The sequence below is a fragment of the Nymphaea colorata genome, chromosome 1 (genome assembly GCF_008831285.2).
Source record: "Nymphaea colorata isolate Beijing-Zhang1983 chromosome 1, ASM883128v2, whole genome shotgun sequence".
Taxonomy (NCBI): Eukaryota; Viridiplantae; Streptophyta; class Magnoliopsida; order Nymphaeales; family Nymphaeaceae; genus Nymphaea; species Nymphaea colorata.
Genome location: NC_045138.2, coordinates 27,391,984 through 27,407,926, shown reverse-complemented (window position 1 = coordinate 27,407,926; position 15,943 = coordinate 27,391,984). Strand labels below are relative to the sequence as shown.

Here is a 15,943-nt window from a genome sequence, read left to right as displayed (position 1 = left end):
TTTAGAGTCATAACAATGAAAAGTTAACACAAAAGAACGATATTTTTGATTGATTGGTGTGGGCAGTGGCCCACCCCAGCCAACAAGTACTGGTTCCATTATAGATGGATACATATAGTGAGTGAAAGAACAATGAAGAGTCACCCTTATGTCATGACATGAGGATCATTCGATCCATTAACATAAAGGGAATGGTGACTCTGATTTACTTGAGATTTTGATGGCGTATAAAATTTATTCGGGGGCATTTAATGTTGATAAGAAAGCTGCCAGGTAAATACTCGAACCTCTGATTTTTTATTTTATTTTCAGATTTGGCTGTTTAAGGGATCATGGTAGGAGAACTTTACTCGTGTTTGCTGTGTTTCACTCGTTCAGTACACTCTTGAGATATTTTTTGCTCAGATATTTAATACCGAACCGCACCACTTTACATATAAAAATTCCCATGATTCAATCATATAAAGCGTGGAAGGTCACGCCTCAAGCCTTAAAAAGTAAAAAATTCAATTCAACTATTCAGGTGGACACATTTTTTGTACATAAATTAATGAGGTTACGTTTCATAAAGAAAACATTTTTAACGATAAAATGAATTACGTTAGGCGATTGATAATGTTTTCATTAATTTAGCATTTAATTTTTCATTCATTAAGGGTTTCGGGTCTGGCATTCCACGACCCGTTGTTCCCCGTTACCTCGCAGCACATCGGGAGCTGGACGATCAGACTGTTGCCACATCCGAGCTACATGAGTGCGGCCCTCACGAGTTCGCTCCTCTACTGGTCCTTCACCGCAAGTGACCAAGCATTATTGCTCGCCCACAGATTTGGAATTCATGAAAAAAGGGTGAAAAAAAAGTCAACAGTGTCAGGTTCGTCCATGGCCCCAGAAGGCGCGCCCTTCCCTCTCCCAGGCGCTGTCCACCTTCACCGGAGCACCGATCGGCCGTCCGGCGGATCGGAAGGAAGGAAAGCAGACGGCAGCTTCACGACCTTTAGGGACGGATCTGCCTGGAGTCCGGCGGATGGAGGCGATAGGCATTTCGAAACGTGGTTGATCTGCAGATCTACGATGTTGAGCTAGGGTTTCTTGCGGGCAGGAGGTTGCCGGCCGGTCGGACGTACAGGAAGACGACCTCGGGTCTCCGATGACCTTCTCGTACCGGACGGCCGGAGGCAATCGACGGCTGCAGCAGATCGGTCTTCGCGAGCTGATGATGAGAAATTGGGGCTTGCTTTTCCCCCGAAGCCTCTCCCTTCCTCCTCGAAAACCCTAGATGGCCAGGGAGCGATGGGGACGATTAGGTAGGTCCTGCGAAGAGGGACGGAATTCGACGGATTGATAGAGGGTGGTCTCGTCATTTTGTTGACTTGCTGAAAATTTGGCTCGGCCAGCAACCCGGCTGGTGGCCGTCACGGTGCGTTCTGTGGAGATCCTTACTGGCCATGTGTGAGGCGGCGAACAATCGCATCTTGGCCGTCTATCTTTCAATTGACGGTGGATATATAAGTGGAGGTAAGAAGCGGGTTAATTCGGTCATTAGAGAGAAGTGTAGGGGTAAAATGGGAATTGAAGGATGCCTTGTTGTTTCCCTTGTTTCCGATCGAAATCGGGCTGGGGGGATCACCCCCTCCATTTATTGAAAGAAATGGTGCCTCCTTTGTTTTGAGGGGAAGAATAAAAGGAGTAAAACGGAAAAAGAGAGGCAGACTCTCTCTTTCTCTCTCTCTCTCTCTCTCTCTCCCTCTCTCTTTGCTTCTTCTGCCTTATGCCTTCTCCTCATCGGCGTTTACTTTCATTCGCCGTTTGGCTTATCTGTGATTTCGTTATGCAGAAGGTGAAATCCTTTTGAAATTTCCGTTTCTTTTCGGGTTTCTGCATTCTCAGAGTGGGTCTGAAGTGCCTGTAATCGACGGCGTCTTTTTTTCCTCCGTCCTTCCTGAGATTCGATATTAACAGAACGATTGACGGAAGAAAGGGCCAGCAGTATCAGTTTTAAATTCTGGTATGCTTCCTTGTCTGGTGCGGGATTTGGGTTTCTTCTTTCTGGCTTTTCTTTTTTCACATTTGGTTCTTGGTTGCAGGAAAATTTTGGAAAGGTTCCGATGGCAATGGAAAAGGAGGTCGAGAACAACAGAGGATGTCGACCGCCGGAGCCTGACCATTTCTTGCAGTGGGGGAACACAAAACGTCTGAGGTGCGTCAAAGTGCAGGTGAAGGATGAGGCCGACGATAGGACGATGATCAGGGCGGAGAGACGCAGCGCTGCAGCCGACAAAGGGTCCTCGCTTCTTTCGTCGTCGGCTGGCTTTCAGCATCCTCCCTCCCATCGTGTCCTTAGGTATTTAATCCTCTCTCTCTCTCTCTCTTTCTTTCTCTCTCTGTCTCTCTCTCCCTCTCTCTCTCTCTTACTGCTTTGGGTTTCTAATGCCTTTATCTTGTGCTCCAATTTTCTTCATGGTCTCTCAGGAACTCGGAGCCATTCTTGTTTGGATTAAGAAGCCTAAACAACGACCATTTTTCTTCTACGGAGAAGACCGACAGGCAAAATCACCATCAAGCAAAAGTGGGGAGTGGCAGGAATGGGGTCTTGGCATCATCGGAGACGATGGTGACCGAGAAGAAGCAGCCCAACCATAAGGCCAACGGCCTCGTCAACAATGGCAGTCACGAGAACGGCCATCAAAGCAACCATAAAAGCCAACCTGTGGTGTGGCCAAAATTCATCATCGCCCTCAATTGCAAGGAAAAGGAGGAAGATTTCATGTTAATGAAGGGGTCCAAGCTCCCACAGCGCCCCAAGAAGCGGTCCAAGTTTCTTCAGAGAACCCTAAACGTAAGCCTCTGGTCTTTCTCTGGCTTGGTCATAGCACTTTCCCCTTTCTCAAGTTATTGTTTTTTTTTTTTAATTTTTAAATTTCTGTGATGGGAGGAGTTGGGACTTTTAACAAGAGGCATCTTTTGGACAAGCGTTCCAAATGCCAAGTACAAAGTTACCAACCACGTGAATCTTGGCCGGTTCCTTAATTGCTATGGTCATGATGTTTGATTCTGGTGTCTTGTTTCCGACTTTTCCAGATTTTTCTGAACTAGTTGCCTCACCCAGTTAACTGTTCTGTTATTTATGCGGTGGTTGCAGTTGGTAAGCCCTGGCTCCTGGCTGTGCGAACTAAATCATGAGCGCTATGAGGTCAGGGAAAAGAAGACGTCCAAGAAGGTAAAAGATCCTATCTTACAGTAAAAGATCGAAAATGGAGTAATTCGCATCAACGTGGGTCAAGATCCCTAACGGTGCTCTGCTTGGTTTGCACAAACATGTAGTGGCAGGCACTAATAGGGACTTGGTGTTTAGAAATTTTCCAAGCTGAGTTTAAGGGATCGTTTGGCAGTTGGAACATTGAACACTCACAGAGTGTTCTATGTTCTATGAATTAGCCCAAATTAGTGAAAAAATAAAACTAGGTGTCATAGAATCTAACTCACAAACTGTTCCATTTGCCATAGGGCTTCCAGGCTCAATTTTTTAGTTGGTTTTGGATTTATAATGCACAGTATGTTATGATTGTATTGCTGATCATGATATGTGCTGGTTAGTGACCATGGAGGACACAGCTGAACCAGACAAGTGAAGCCACCGATGCATTGTTGCCATCTGCAGTGCATGGTTGAAGTATGGCAGAAGTGGCAGTAACTGCGGTTGGCTTGATGATGCTGTCCGGTCACTCGGAAAATATTTTGCTTTTGTCAACCGAGCAAATAACAATAGCAGGTGACGGTGGGTCTAGACCATTGATCACCAATTTCTTAGATGGTGTTCATGAGTTCCGTCCCTCCGCCTTATCCCGTCTGGGCTAGGTTGGACTGAAGGACGTTGCACTGGGTTTAGTCCTTTTATGTCACTGGGTGAAGCCATACACATAGATGTAATGGCATTTGTTTTTCGTGGCCCTTGAGCTGACAAGACGTTGTGTCCTTAAACCGTTCATTGCTTATGGTTTGGCTTTTTTTTTTCTGCAGAGACCAAGGGGATTGAAGGCGATGGTTGGTAGCATGGATAGCGATTCAGACTGAAGGCCGGCGCTCTCGTTTTTCTGTTTTTCCTTTCCTTTTTATCTCCATCCTCGGTAATGTTTTAGGTTTTGATCTTTTATATTGAGTCCCGGTTCTTCTTTCTATTATTGTATTAGTTTTTCTGGCAATGTTGCCTTGGGAAGGAGAGGGATAGAGAGAGGAGGGGAGGAAAAGAGGAGAGATGGAAAGGCGAGAAAAATCTGCCGAGATATGTATCACAAGTGTATGTCCATGTGAAAGTAATCGATTCCGAGTTCGCAGCATCATTTTCTCGTCTCATGTTTGTTTCTTGCACGGGCTTTCCCTTTGGATTATATTATTATGGTAATAAATTGCTTTCAAAATATTTTAATATTGAAGTTGGTACACAAAATTAAAAGTTAACAGTAGATGGGAATTAAAAGAAGACACGTAACCGTGCGGCTGAATTTACAGAACTTTTTCTATCCCTCAAGTTTTGTGTGTGTGAGACCAAGTGTAATAAAAAATCTTCTGTTTCAAGGCTCGCTTCCTCCTCCTCTATCACTTTGCACCAGGGAGTCAACAAATCTACAGGCTGTCAACCAGTCGTCGATCGGCCCGGCAGATCACTTATCCAGGCGAAAGGTACTTAGAAGCTTTGTCATTAATTGCTAGGCATATAATGTTTAGGAAACAAACAAGAGTATGGATGAGAATTGACAACTCCGCCGTTTGCCTTTTCTTTTTCCGAACATCTTTAAAATAGTGAAGGCACAGAATCTCATGTGGTGATAGCTACAACCTGAGAGCATGTGGTGCTGATTTCAAAGCAGCTTGAGATTCTTTTCCTCAGGTAGGTCCATGATTTGTTAGCGAGGCTGTTAAGGGGTTCAGTATTATGTTGAATATCTGATGTGAGCCGTAACTCTAATATCCCCTAGCGACTGAAACTTTGCCTGAGTTACGTGAAAATAGTTGCCGATAGCTCTTCAATGTAGTTGGTGCAGCAGCAGGAGTGAAAAGCTGGTAGATGGTCAGTTTTTATTTTAAATTCTTTAAACATCGATTCTGTATAAAAAAAGGCTATTATGTTTTTAAATTCTCTAAACATTGATTCTGTATAAAAAAAGGTGTAAGTTAGAGTGTTGCAAGAGACCGTGTAAAATTAAAGTATTGTGGTAACTGCACTTCAAGACACCAAAAGCAAGTCATGTACCATAAAAGTACAAGAGGTTGGATGAGGGTTTCGTTTTCAATGGTGGTGGCTTTCCTCCCACTCACTTAGGTGTATTATCTTAGTTTAGGCTTCAAATGTATTATCTTAGTTTAGACTTCAAATTGCATGTAGGTGGAATTTTGCACCTAAGCTTTGGAGTTCAGCAAAAGCGAAAGCTTTACAGGTACTTCTGTTAAAACCAATACTCAAAATGCAACGAGGACTTATGCAAGACATTTTTCAACAGCAGTAGCTGACAATTCCTGGCCCATCATTGTCACAGTTCTTCAGCTGGCTCCTTGAAGCCTATTTGATCTATGTTCTCTCGATGCTAGAAGAAACCACCAAATTGGTTTCTGCAGGCGAATGCATTGGAGAACATGGTGGGGTCTGCCAAAATTTATGAGCTTGTGCTTTCCGTTCCTTCCTCCATAACTAACTGTCTTGCCTCTTTTGTCCTAGGGACAAGGAAAAGGGGCGCGGCTCTTTAAGAAAACATATTTGCTGGTTTAATTTGTCTAGCTGGTGTTACTTTGAGTATGCTTGTCTTTTCCTCACCAAGAACCATGGAGCCCACTTATGAAGCAGCACTTTCTAGAGAAAGAAAGTATCATTGGGTGTGCATGGAATATATTTCATCTTACAACTCAATAAAAGAGCTGAAGCCCTTACTTTTGGTGCTTTGGAATGACACTATCATATACTTCAATTGATATGTCGGTGCTCTTACTTTTACAACATAGAAAGATTGACGTCTCAAGAATTCAAACCAAATACTAATCGCCTAACAGCCAGCTGTTGAATAATGAATACTCAATTCAATTATTAAATCCTCTTTTACAATTACAGATGTCAATGCATCGACTGAGATTATGATTGGAACCATTATTGTTATATCTAATTATATAGATATTGCTGAATTTGACTCAAATAAGGTACCAATTAAAACATAAAATAATAGAAAACCATATCCAAATCCCCTAAGAACATATACGCCATCTAATCACTAACGGGATTAAGATCTTATTTATTCAATCCATCTGCTTTGATTCCATTCTGAATGAAATATGAAGTTGCATCCGAACCATCGACAACCTTGGCAAAAGACATCAAGCCGGACCACTATCAACAAGCCAAGGGAACCCACTCTTTATAAGACTACCGATTCTTCGAACCCAAAATTTCAAGTTTATCAATTTTTGGCTGAAATCTCCTGCGGACAGATTTAAACAATCCCAACAAAATCTTTTTGAGCCCACAAGTCCGACGCAGATCCTCACTCAATTTGCTAAAATAACGTTGACAGAATCTATTCAAATGATGAAATAAAGAAGCAAAATCAGCAGGGCGATTTTGTTACAATAGAACGGACGGAAAAAAGAAGAAAGAAAACGAGGGGCCCTTTGTAAACTTGCGAGCGTTTCCCCTTTTTCTTTTTGCATCAAATAGACAGACACAATTTGGTTAACTACATTTTTGTTAGTGTACCAACAAAATGTTGCATCTTGTTCAATACACGAACTGGATGGCCTTTCAAGATTCTCAATCTGATGCTGAGAAAAAAAAGAATTTAACTGAAAATCTTGAATTTCTTTACAAGATTAAGAAAAGTTGAAAAAGTTTTCCGGGCAACCAAACACACCGTTAGCGATTGTATACATTTTGCATGTATCTCGAACAATTCTGATAAGCGGAAGTGAAATTTGAAGTTTGAACCAATGACTAGGCCAAGTGAGGACTTCTAAAACTTCAGAAAAAGGTTCTGCAATGAAGTTTGAATCACGACCAATTTCTAATGCGTCGTGATTCTTCTTCATTGTAGTAAATCAATTCTAGGTTTGTAAGGCAGCATTCGATAACGATAAAGGTTAGAGAATCAAGAAAAGACATACTGCCACCATCCTGTAAAACCGTGAACACCCAACATGATTTCAAATCGGAATTCTTAATAATCAATAAGGGACAGAAGAAATCTCTCGCATATGTCAAAAGACATTTTTATATTCACCCAAGAATCAAGGCCCATAACATATCATCACCGACCTAATCACCGAGACAAAGAGAGACAGGGAGGAAAGTGAAACAAGATTCGCATCTAAAGCCCTAGAGAACACATCACGAATCCCGCCGACCATCGACCAAGAGAAGAGCCCCGCACCGGTTCTCATCCCTCAATGCATGAGGCGAGCGACGAAGAAAGCGGCGAATGCGGCAGCGACGCCCGAGCCGAGAGCGGGAACGAAGGAAGCAGCATCACTGGAGGGACCCGGAGCCGGGGCGGACGCGGGGGATCCGGCGGCGGCCGCGGCCGACAGGAGGGCGGCGAAGAGGGCCGCAAGGAGGGCGGTGGAGACGAAGCCTCTGGCGGTCGCCATGGATTCCTGCTCTCGGATTGTTGGAGGAAGAAGGGGCCTTTTCTTCTTTTTTTATTTTTCAGAATAAAGCCACCGAAGAAGGAACGATGGCGAAAACGACTGGGTGATGGGACAACAAGGGGAGCGGCCACGTATTTATAGTGCTGGGACACGAAACCTTTCAGAAGAAAGCAACGTGACTCGTTTAAGCACTCAAAGGTCAAGCTCCAAACGTCCTGACCTCTAGATGCGCGTGGATGGCTCCCATTGGTTGAGTTAATTTTTGCCTTGTAACGGTTTCCTTGAATGCCGTTGCTTTTTGCAGCGGAAGCCTATTTTTTGGCGACGGTTGACTTGGAAAACGGAGTACACATGTGGTTTCCCACCTTTCGTGGGAAAATACTTTCTGTTTTGGCGCCGAGGGAATCGGTTTTCCAATGGGTTTCCTCATACTTTCCCTTTTATCGTCTTCCCGTACTCGGTCACATGGACACGATTGTACTTAAAAAAAAAAAATTTCTACCCTTTCGAATGGAGGGTTTATGCTTGGGGAAATGACATAAATAGGTGGGATTAGGATTTATCAAGACCGACTTAGTTTGATAATAAGATGTGGAGACAATATATATATATATATATATATATTTTATGTATATACACACATGAAATATTCATGTACATATATATGCATATGTATATACATTATATGCATATGCATGCATGTATACATGTAAGTAATTTTGTATTTGACAATGAAATTATTTGGAAAAGTGGAAACGAAAACAAGTTTCCAGAAATAAAATTCTATTTTTCCAAAACCATGTTCTGTTTGTTAAGTTTGATTTATATTTCTGAAAACAAATTTCATCGTAAGAAGGGACGCGGAGGAAAAAAGGAAGGAGGGAGGAGAAAGGAAAAAGACGACGGAGGATGCTCGTTTTGAGTGTTCCCATGAATCTATCCAACATTGGCATAGGTTCATCAGACATAAACTATTGTTTCATTAACCTACTATAATCTTTGAAGTAGATTTATAAAAACACTTATAAGGTGTTCTGCTGCCAAACTACCTTAAAAGATGATGATACAGTTCCAAAGTTTTGTTTTCTGGATAATATCCAATTTAGCGAGATTTGATTTGATATATTTAAATCACCCAAATGCAAATCAATTGTCCTTACTTCCTAATAATATGATACAGATACTTCATCGTTGTATATATGGCATTTCCTGATACTATGATTTGTCAAACTGGGCCAATCTTTTCTTTCTTTTTTGGATATCCATATTCTTGGATGAGGCTGATTTCCACATTAATTGGGACATATCTCTCGGAAACTTCTGCTTAGTGGCGTGAACTGGACTTCAGTTCGAGTTAAAACAGACCTTAAATCCAGAAACCTCATATTTGAAGTCGGATGGAAGACCTTAAATCCATTGAGATTCTCAATGATCTCAAATCCTAGGCTATCAGATGTCTCAACTAATAAAGTTTACCGATTTTTTAAAAAAAAAATGTTTTAAACCTGATACATGATTCTCCCATATTGGTTACTAAATTTGAACAGGTTTAAAACCGATTTGATCCGAATGAATTGATTCTCATAGCACTGGGGTACGTTAGCAGGGTGCATTTCTTAATATAATCTAAGTAAAGGTCTGCCTACTCTATCATTTCTAAGGAATAATATTACGAGATTGTGTTTAGCATTTGATTCTTAGATTTAGAAACAACATTCACAATCACATTGTCTTTTTAAAATAATATCGTGAACAAGTGTTCTAAAAACATATGCAAACACACACACATACACAAATATATATATATATTTTCAGCGGCCTTTGTGGAGCAGTTTGATTATAAAACGTGGAGCTTTGTGCAATTGAACATGCTTTACAATTCTTTCCTTTTGAACAAACCTAGTCATATTTAAGGTTGGACCCCTCCCCCACCCTTTTGACTTTAAATCCATAGTTTCTAACATGTTGCATGAATTTAAAATCATGTTATGGAGATCTTTAGTTTGTTTAAACTAAGGATCTCCCAAAACATGAATTTTAATTCAGCCTCAGGTCTAAAATCCGAAGCTATCAAACACAACTTTATTGAATTTCAAGATCTACAACAGGGCAAAGCCATTATTTTTTTTCCAATCGACCATGAGATTTTGGCTCGAATCTCTTGAGGCTACTCAGTATAACTACACTCAAGTTCACTCAAGTTTCAACATTAGATTAACCTTTCAAAGGGTAGGCTTCGAAGGGCGTATGCCCCACAGAGTTCCCACATGCCTTTGCCCTTGATCGATAGTTTTTCAATGTAAAAGGATCTTGATTCTTCAAAACTATGCATATGAAATCAATTGTTTATTTAAACAGTTGATCTCTCGGCTTCATATAAAAAATGCTATTAAATAAAATACATTATATATATATACACATGAGAGAGAGGGGTATATTGCTCACTGCTTAAATCAGGAACAAAAACAAAACCTCTTAAATTATTATTAAAAAATATTTAAAACAATATACAAACTTTCTGGTATGTTAGAAACACTAATTTAACATAAAATACGTCTTAGTACAAGTTGTTTTTATGCAAAGTATTGATTTAGTAAAATTTGATATTATAAGAGCTGTTCATTTCTTTTATTAATATTAATTCCTCATTAGACTAAAAGTTACTAAATTTAGGATATGTTTCTCATCGCAACATTCTCAAAATCATGTCTATTGGCTTTTGAACCGATAATGATATGACATCCTTGTTCTTCCCCAGCTTCTCTACCACAACACTGGATCGGCTTACGTTTTTATCAAATCCGAAAAAGTCAGACCCGGACCCATTTTACGCCCCCCACCCGGAGCCATATCCCACTCGCCTTCTGGAGAGAGGGAGAGAGTGAAGTGAAGCGCGCCAAGGTACAGAGACTCACAGTCATGGCGGCTCAAGCGCTCTCTTTACGTCGCATCCCTTGGTTACCTTGGCAGCCACCTGTCCGCCGTCTCCGCCATTTCGGCCGCGTTCGGTGTTTCTCCACCTCCGCCTCGGCTGCTCCGTCTCCTCCTCTTCCTTCTTCTCCGACGCCCTTCTTTCCGAAGAAGAATCAGACTCTGGAGCTCGTCTGCGAGAGCTTGGCCTTCCAGGGTAAAGGTGTCTGCAGGGTTGAGGGAACAGGATTCGTCGTGCTCTGCGATCGCGCCCTCCCTGGCGAGCGCTTCGTCGGCCGCGTCTCCCGCAAGAAGGGAAGCCATGCCGAGGTCTGTCTCCTTCCTCTTCCTCCGAGAACTTGTGCTAATTCGGCGTTAGAGTGTGATTGTGGCTTTGCGTGGCATTGCTTAGGTGAAGAAGATCTCCACGATATCGCCCCACAGGGACGTTGTGGCTGCGCCGTGCGAGTACGCCGGCAAATGTGGGGGTTGCCGCACGCAGAACCTCCTATACGAAGCGCAGGTGGCTGCGAAGGAGCAGCAGGTCAGGGACCTGATCATCCGGGTTGGCAGGTTTCCGGAGGAGTCGCTCGCTCTGAAGCCCATCGTCCCTTGCTCTATCAAATATAATTACAGGAACAAGGTATCTCTCTCTCTTTCTCTCGCTCTCTCTCGTTCCATTGGAGTTGGAATTTTGGTCAGCCAGTTGTGTTTGCCAGATGGAATTTTCTTTTGGAACGAAGAGATTGATCACAAGTGATGAAGATCAGGACGGCCATGCTCTGGGGCTTCACGCGCCCGGCTTCTTTGATAAGATCCTCCACGTCGAGAAATGCTTGTTGCAGAGTGAGGCCGCTAATGAGGTACATTGTTTTGGTTTGATTTCGTGTATATATATATATCTTTCTTCTTCTTTTTAATGGTTGGCTGCTTGACTCATATAAACTGCCGGAATGTTCTGGTTTAGGTTCCAATTCTCTGGGCAACGCTCTCCGTTTTTAATGTTACTTGATATATATATATATATATAACTTCTGTTACCAATAATTTTCCTGCTGTCAGAACCAAGTTGGTGTCAGCTTCTCTAAAGCAGCTAGCTCCTTTTTGGCATTACCATTTTCTGAAGTTATGTACTTGAAATGAAAAGAGTAATGAGCTTAAGGAAAAAGAAAACCAACTGTCAATTGTAAACGCTCTCTCAAGGTTGTCGACTTTTATAGACATGAGGTGAACATGATTACCTGCTGTTGGTGGGGGCTATTACCTCAAAAAATTATTAGTTTTCTGCACTAGGAGATCTGTCTATCCTTTAGACATATAAATTTCTGTTTCTTATCCTTGGGCAGGCGTATTGCTATTTAATTGACCTCTGAGTGGACGTTGCTTTGCAATTTAGCATGTCTAGATGCTGGTTGGTGTATGCTTTCAGCTTCTTGCCATGAATAGAGCTCGTTTGCTGTTAAAAAAATTATCTGCAGTTGATTCAAACGTTTGTTTTCTTTGTTTATCTATAGGTTCTTTCAGTGGTGCAGAGTTGTTGGAGGGATCCTCACTTAGGCCTTTCACCATATGATGCCCGAACACACAAAGGTTATCTTAAGCATCTTATGATACGAACTGGCAGGTATTGGAATTGCCACTTGCACCTTCTGTTTGAATTTATATTTTCCTATTTGGCTACTTCATTGACAATTATGTGAGAGGAGAAACTTGCGGATTGGTTCTTCCTTGCAGGTTTTTTATATTTTGTCTTATAGAGATATAGTACAATATGATTGTTTTTGAAACACTCCTTTTCAGAGGTATCAATACTGGGCTGCCGGAGTTGATGGTTAACTTTGTGACTTCATCTTACAATCCAGAGCTACTAGAGCCACTTGTTAGCAGGATTTCAACTATTCCTGAAGTGGTATGTCTATTTCATTTTGGTTCTTGGTCACATTGAACAGATCACAATAGATGGAAAATGAAGCTGTGAAACCTCTTATATTTTGTTGAAGTGGTGGCCTAAAAAATTTGTTGGCTAGCTCACAAGGGCTCAGCACTAGTGGTAATGGGTTCAGCTGCATGCATTAAATTGAAACAGCATCGTGAGTTCAACCCAATGGGGTATCTCTCTTGCTGCACGGTTCAAGGTGGAGCATTGACTTGGCATCCAGGTTTCTTCTGGGGTTGAACACTAAATCCCTGGTGACGGTACTTGGTAAAGAATAGCTCCAGCTGCTGAACAAAAAATAATGGCAGCTAAAAAGAGGAAAACATAGCACAAAACCATGACTTTCTGTGAGAACCATGGTTATGCCCTTATATGCACATCTTTCTTCTATAGTTCTCTACCCAGAACCCCTGGAGAAAGGACGGGTAAACTATATAACCTCCTGTTAACCCAAAAAACACAAGACAGCTAAAAAAATGGCATGGCAACTAAGGGGAAAAAGTGGCACAATCCTGTGACCTTATCTGAGATACATATTTATCCCCATGCATTGACATTTGTGTTTCATAATTGTGGTCACTTTGGTAGGCCTCCCTAAATTTCTCCTTAATTTGATGTCTTCTCTGCCATCTTTGATAATAGGTTAGCATTGTAAACAATGTCAACACATCTGTTGGCAATACATCTACCGGGGAAGAGGAATACACTTTGTATGGAAAATCCACCATTATGGAGACATTAAGAGGACTAACTTTTCAAATATCAGCAAATTCTTTCTTCCAAACGAATTCTCATCAGGTATGCAGCCAATCTCATCTACTTGCTGCAGCAAGCAGTTATTCTTCCTATTATAAAAGCTTGCAGAATTGTACATTGGATCCTGTCTTGAATTAGTATGACAAGTGAAAAATGACTTTTTGAGGCATTTATGTATTGTTGGTTGTGACACAAGTGGCTTCAGTTGTGTTTGCAACACGTGTAACAAGGTGGGCAGTGTTGAACGTTAAACATTTTTCATCATCTGCCACAACCTTAAATTCTACAATATTATGTAAAAGTGCATCCAGAAACGAAGGGATTAAGAGTGGCCTGATATCTAGGTTTGTTCTGGCTACAAATGCCTGTACTTCTATCTGCTTCTGGTTCAGCTTAATCCAATCATAGACATAAATAATGGTGATGTCACAATGTTTCACCTCCAGTAACTGCTCCTATCTGATAAGAATGTTCTGTTAGTTTCCTTTTTTTAGCTTTTCTTGCATATAAGCAATACTTGAAGGTAGTTTCCTGCTTATTAGACACCTAAGATCTGATCTGGCTAGGCTGTTTCTTTTATTTGGAGCCACGGTGGCTATTTTTTGGGTACTCTTTCCATTTGTTTTCTTTTCCATATTATCAATTCATTTCTGAACCATTTTGGACGTTGCTTCTGCTTTTAAGGCTGAACTTCTTTACAAGCTGATAGAAGAATGTGCTGGCCTCAGAGGGGATGGCTCAGAAATAGTTCTCGACCTATTTTGTGGAACGGGAACAATTGGCCTCACCATGGCCGAGAAGTATGTATATCCTTTTTCCTTGATTTAGAAGATAGCTGGCATAAATTATTCATAATAGTGTCATAATACATTATCCAATTCCATCTTACTAGAGTTAAGCATGTTTATGGCTACGAGGTGGTGGCACAAGCTGTCTCTGATGCTCACCGGAATGCAGAACTGAATGGGATACATAATGCTACATTCATCCAAGGGGATCTAAACAAGATCAGTGATAATTTTGGTGATAACTTTCCTCATCCTGATATTGTAATTTCAGGTCAGACCTTGAGTCCGTTGTTTACTGCTTGTGCATAAACATGGTTCTGCATGTAAACGCTTGCAGATTTATATCTGTTGCAGTTCATTTGATTTCATCATCCGTATTACTTTCATGTGGTTTGGTTGCAGACCCAAATCGTCCAGGGATGCACATGAAGCTTATAAGGTTTCTACTGAAACTGAAGGCCCCACGCATTGTTTATGTTTCATGTAATCCTGCTACATGTGCTCGTGACCTGGATTACCTGTGTCATGGTGTGGTATGTATAGGTTACCCATAAATCATCCAACCCATGAACATGCCTATTTTTGATCGAAGTTGTTTCAGCCGTAGTTTTGGCATCTGCAGGAGGAGCGGAATCTTGAAGGTTGCTACCAGTTAAAAAGCGTTCAGCCAGTGGACATGTTTCCTCATACACCACATATTGAATGCATCTGCTTGCTGGAACTTCGTTGACATCTGCCTTGAATATCTCCTTAAGTGAACAGTTTGGTGTTGGGTGTTGCATGAGGATGGTTCAAGATAATGAAGAAGGGCTATATCAGTGGATTGTAGATTGAGTGCCGACGAGCGACAGCAGTAGTCACTGGGTAAGTATGAGAGCACCCTTTATTGGATATAGCATTTTCTATTTAATTCAACTTTTTGCTATAATCTGGGGCGTTGAGACTCCTCACCCATGTCCATTCCACTTCCACGTATCTATAGTAGCTTTAAAGCATGGTATGCTATGGGAAAATAGTCTTGAGTTGCTTAAACACTAAGCAACTATAATGCAAACATGTTGATGAAAACTAGTTCTGCAGTTTTTCCGCCCTCTACTTCCTTTATTCCGGAGCTGGATGTGTCATCTCCACTAATAGACTTTCCAATTAGATCTTCGAGTCTACCTATCGTTTAAAAGTACATATCCTCGATTACCACAGAGGGCAACAATTTCTACCATATCAAATTCCTTTTCAAAATATTGTCAAACCTACCAACAGTGAAACAGTACAGTTGTTTCAATATTTCTTTCCCACTGTAGGTCGCATTTTCTTGTCTGCTATTTTTGAACTGTGGTAATTTTCTTCTCTGCTCTTGATTACAATTGCAGGATCTAAGCTACAGGCACATAAAAAGCGTAGAAGTGCGTGTAGGATGTTGAGATCTCGATAAACAAGTTGAGACCTTTCAAACCTGTGATCCTTTGTCAGTTCGTGACGTTCTGTATGAGATTCACAGGTCAAGGCCCATTTAACCTGAAAACGCTGTTTAGGTGGTTCATGGCTTTGTATTACAATTTACACATCAGTACTGATAATGTTGTCCATGCTTGACCAATTTCTAACGTTCTGGCATGGGTACTTAATGATTAGGCAAGGGTTATGGCACCAAGATGGATGGTCAGGCTGATCCTGTAGCCCAATGAGCAATGAAACCACGAAGCCTCTCCACGAGTGAATTCAGCTTCTCTGGGTTGGACAACTGAAGCCTGAAGCCAACTCTATCTAAGAATGGTTCCACGTTGTCTTCTAATTACTTCTTTGTGCGGGTTGAACTGGCAGAACTGACGTACGGTTCAAAAATTTCTTAGTTGCAATACTTCAGTTAAGCCAAGAGACATCGTGTCTCATTGTATTGATTTGCATCCTGTACAGTATTGGCAATCAA

The 15,943-nt window shown here is 41.5% G+C and overlaps 2 protein-coding genes across 6 annotated transcripts; both read left to right on the top strand.

The window, feature by feature from the left end:
• Window positions 1-841: 841 nt before the first annotated feature.
• Window positions 842-4,337, top strand: LOC116246147 (uncharacterized). 4 transcript variants are annotated; one of them, XM_031617869.2, is made up of 6 exons: window positions 842-1,518; window positions 1,891-2,008; window positions 2,088-2,344; window positions 2,473-2,839; window positions 3,143-3,220; window positions 4,021-4,337. In XM_031617869.2, exons 3-6 carry the CDS (start codon window positions 2,109-2,111, stop codon window positions 4,072-4,074), a joined length of 735 nt encoding a protein of 244 aa, XP_031473729.1. In that variant the 5' UTR covers window positions 842-1,518; window positions 1,891-2,008; window positions 2,088-2,108; the 3' UTR covers window positions 4,075-4,337. The 4 variants fall into 4 exon arrangements, 3 of the variants coding, with proteins under 3 accessions (XP_031473729.1, XP_031473728.1, XP_031473727.1); XM_031617868.2 differs by having other exon boundaries at window positions 1,838-2,008; XR_004170659.2 differs by lacking the exon at window positions 842-1,518 and adding an exon at window positions 3,598-3,772 and having other exon boundaries at window positions 1,549-2,008.
• Window positions 4,338-10,496: 6,159 nt separating this feature from the next.
• LOC116245994 (uncharacterized) lies at window positions 10,497-15,914 on the top strand. Of its 2 annotated transcripts, XM_031617658.2 has the most exons (12): window positions 10,497-10,866; window positions 10,949-11,179; window positions 11,256-11,399; window positions 12,051-12,160; window positions 12,337-12,445; window positions 13,115-13,270; window positions 13,913-14,028; window positions 14,121-14,287; window positions 14,419-14,549; window positions 14,639-14,880; window positions 15,387-15,514; window positions 15,649-15,914. In XM_031617658.2, the coding sequence occupies exons 1-10, from the start codon at window positions 10,546-10,548 to the stop codon at window positions 14,744-14,746; spliced, it is 1,593 nt and encodes a 530-aa protein (XP_031473518.1). In that variant the 5' UTR covers window positions 10,497-10,545; the 3' UTR covers window positions 14,747-14,880; window positions 15,387-15,514; window positions 15,649-15,914. The 2 variants fall into 2 exon arrangements, with proteins under 2 accessions (XP_031473518.1, XP_031473517.1); XM_031617657.2 differs by having other exon boundaries at window positions 15,387-15,914.
• Window positions 15,915-15,943: the final 29 nt, after the last annotated feature.

What these genes read in the sequence shown, in the direction of transcription:
- LOC116246147 (XM_031617869.2), top strand. Translation starts at nt 2,109, where the DNA reads ATGGCAATGGAAAAGGAGGTCGAGAACAACAGAGGATGTCGACCGCCG. An exon ending in CCCTCCCATCGTGTCCTTAG is followed by an intron (nt 2,345 to 2,472) that starts GTATTTAATCCT and finishes ATGGTCTCTCAG; the next exon opens with GAACTCGGAGCCATTCTTGT. An exon ending in TTCTTCAGAGAACCCTAAAC is followed by an intron (nt 2,840 to 3,142) that starts GTAAGCCTCTGG and finishes CGGTGGTTGCAG; the next exon opens with TTGGTAAGCCCTGGCTCCTG.
- LOC116245994 (XM_031617658.2), top strand. Translation starts at nt 10,546, where the DNA reads ATGGCGGCTCAAGCGCTCTCTTTACGTCGCATCCCTTGGTTACCTTGG. An exon ending in TCCAAACGAATTCTCATCAG is followed by an intron (nt 13,271 to 13,912) that starts GTATGCAGCCAA and finishes TCTGCTTTTAAG; the next exon opens with GCTGAACTTCTTTACAAGCT. An exon ending in ATTACCTGTGTCATGGTGTG is followed by an intron (nt 14,550 to 14,638) that starts GTATGTATAGGT and finishes TGGCATCTGCAG; the next exon opens with GAGGAGCGGAATCTTGAAGG.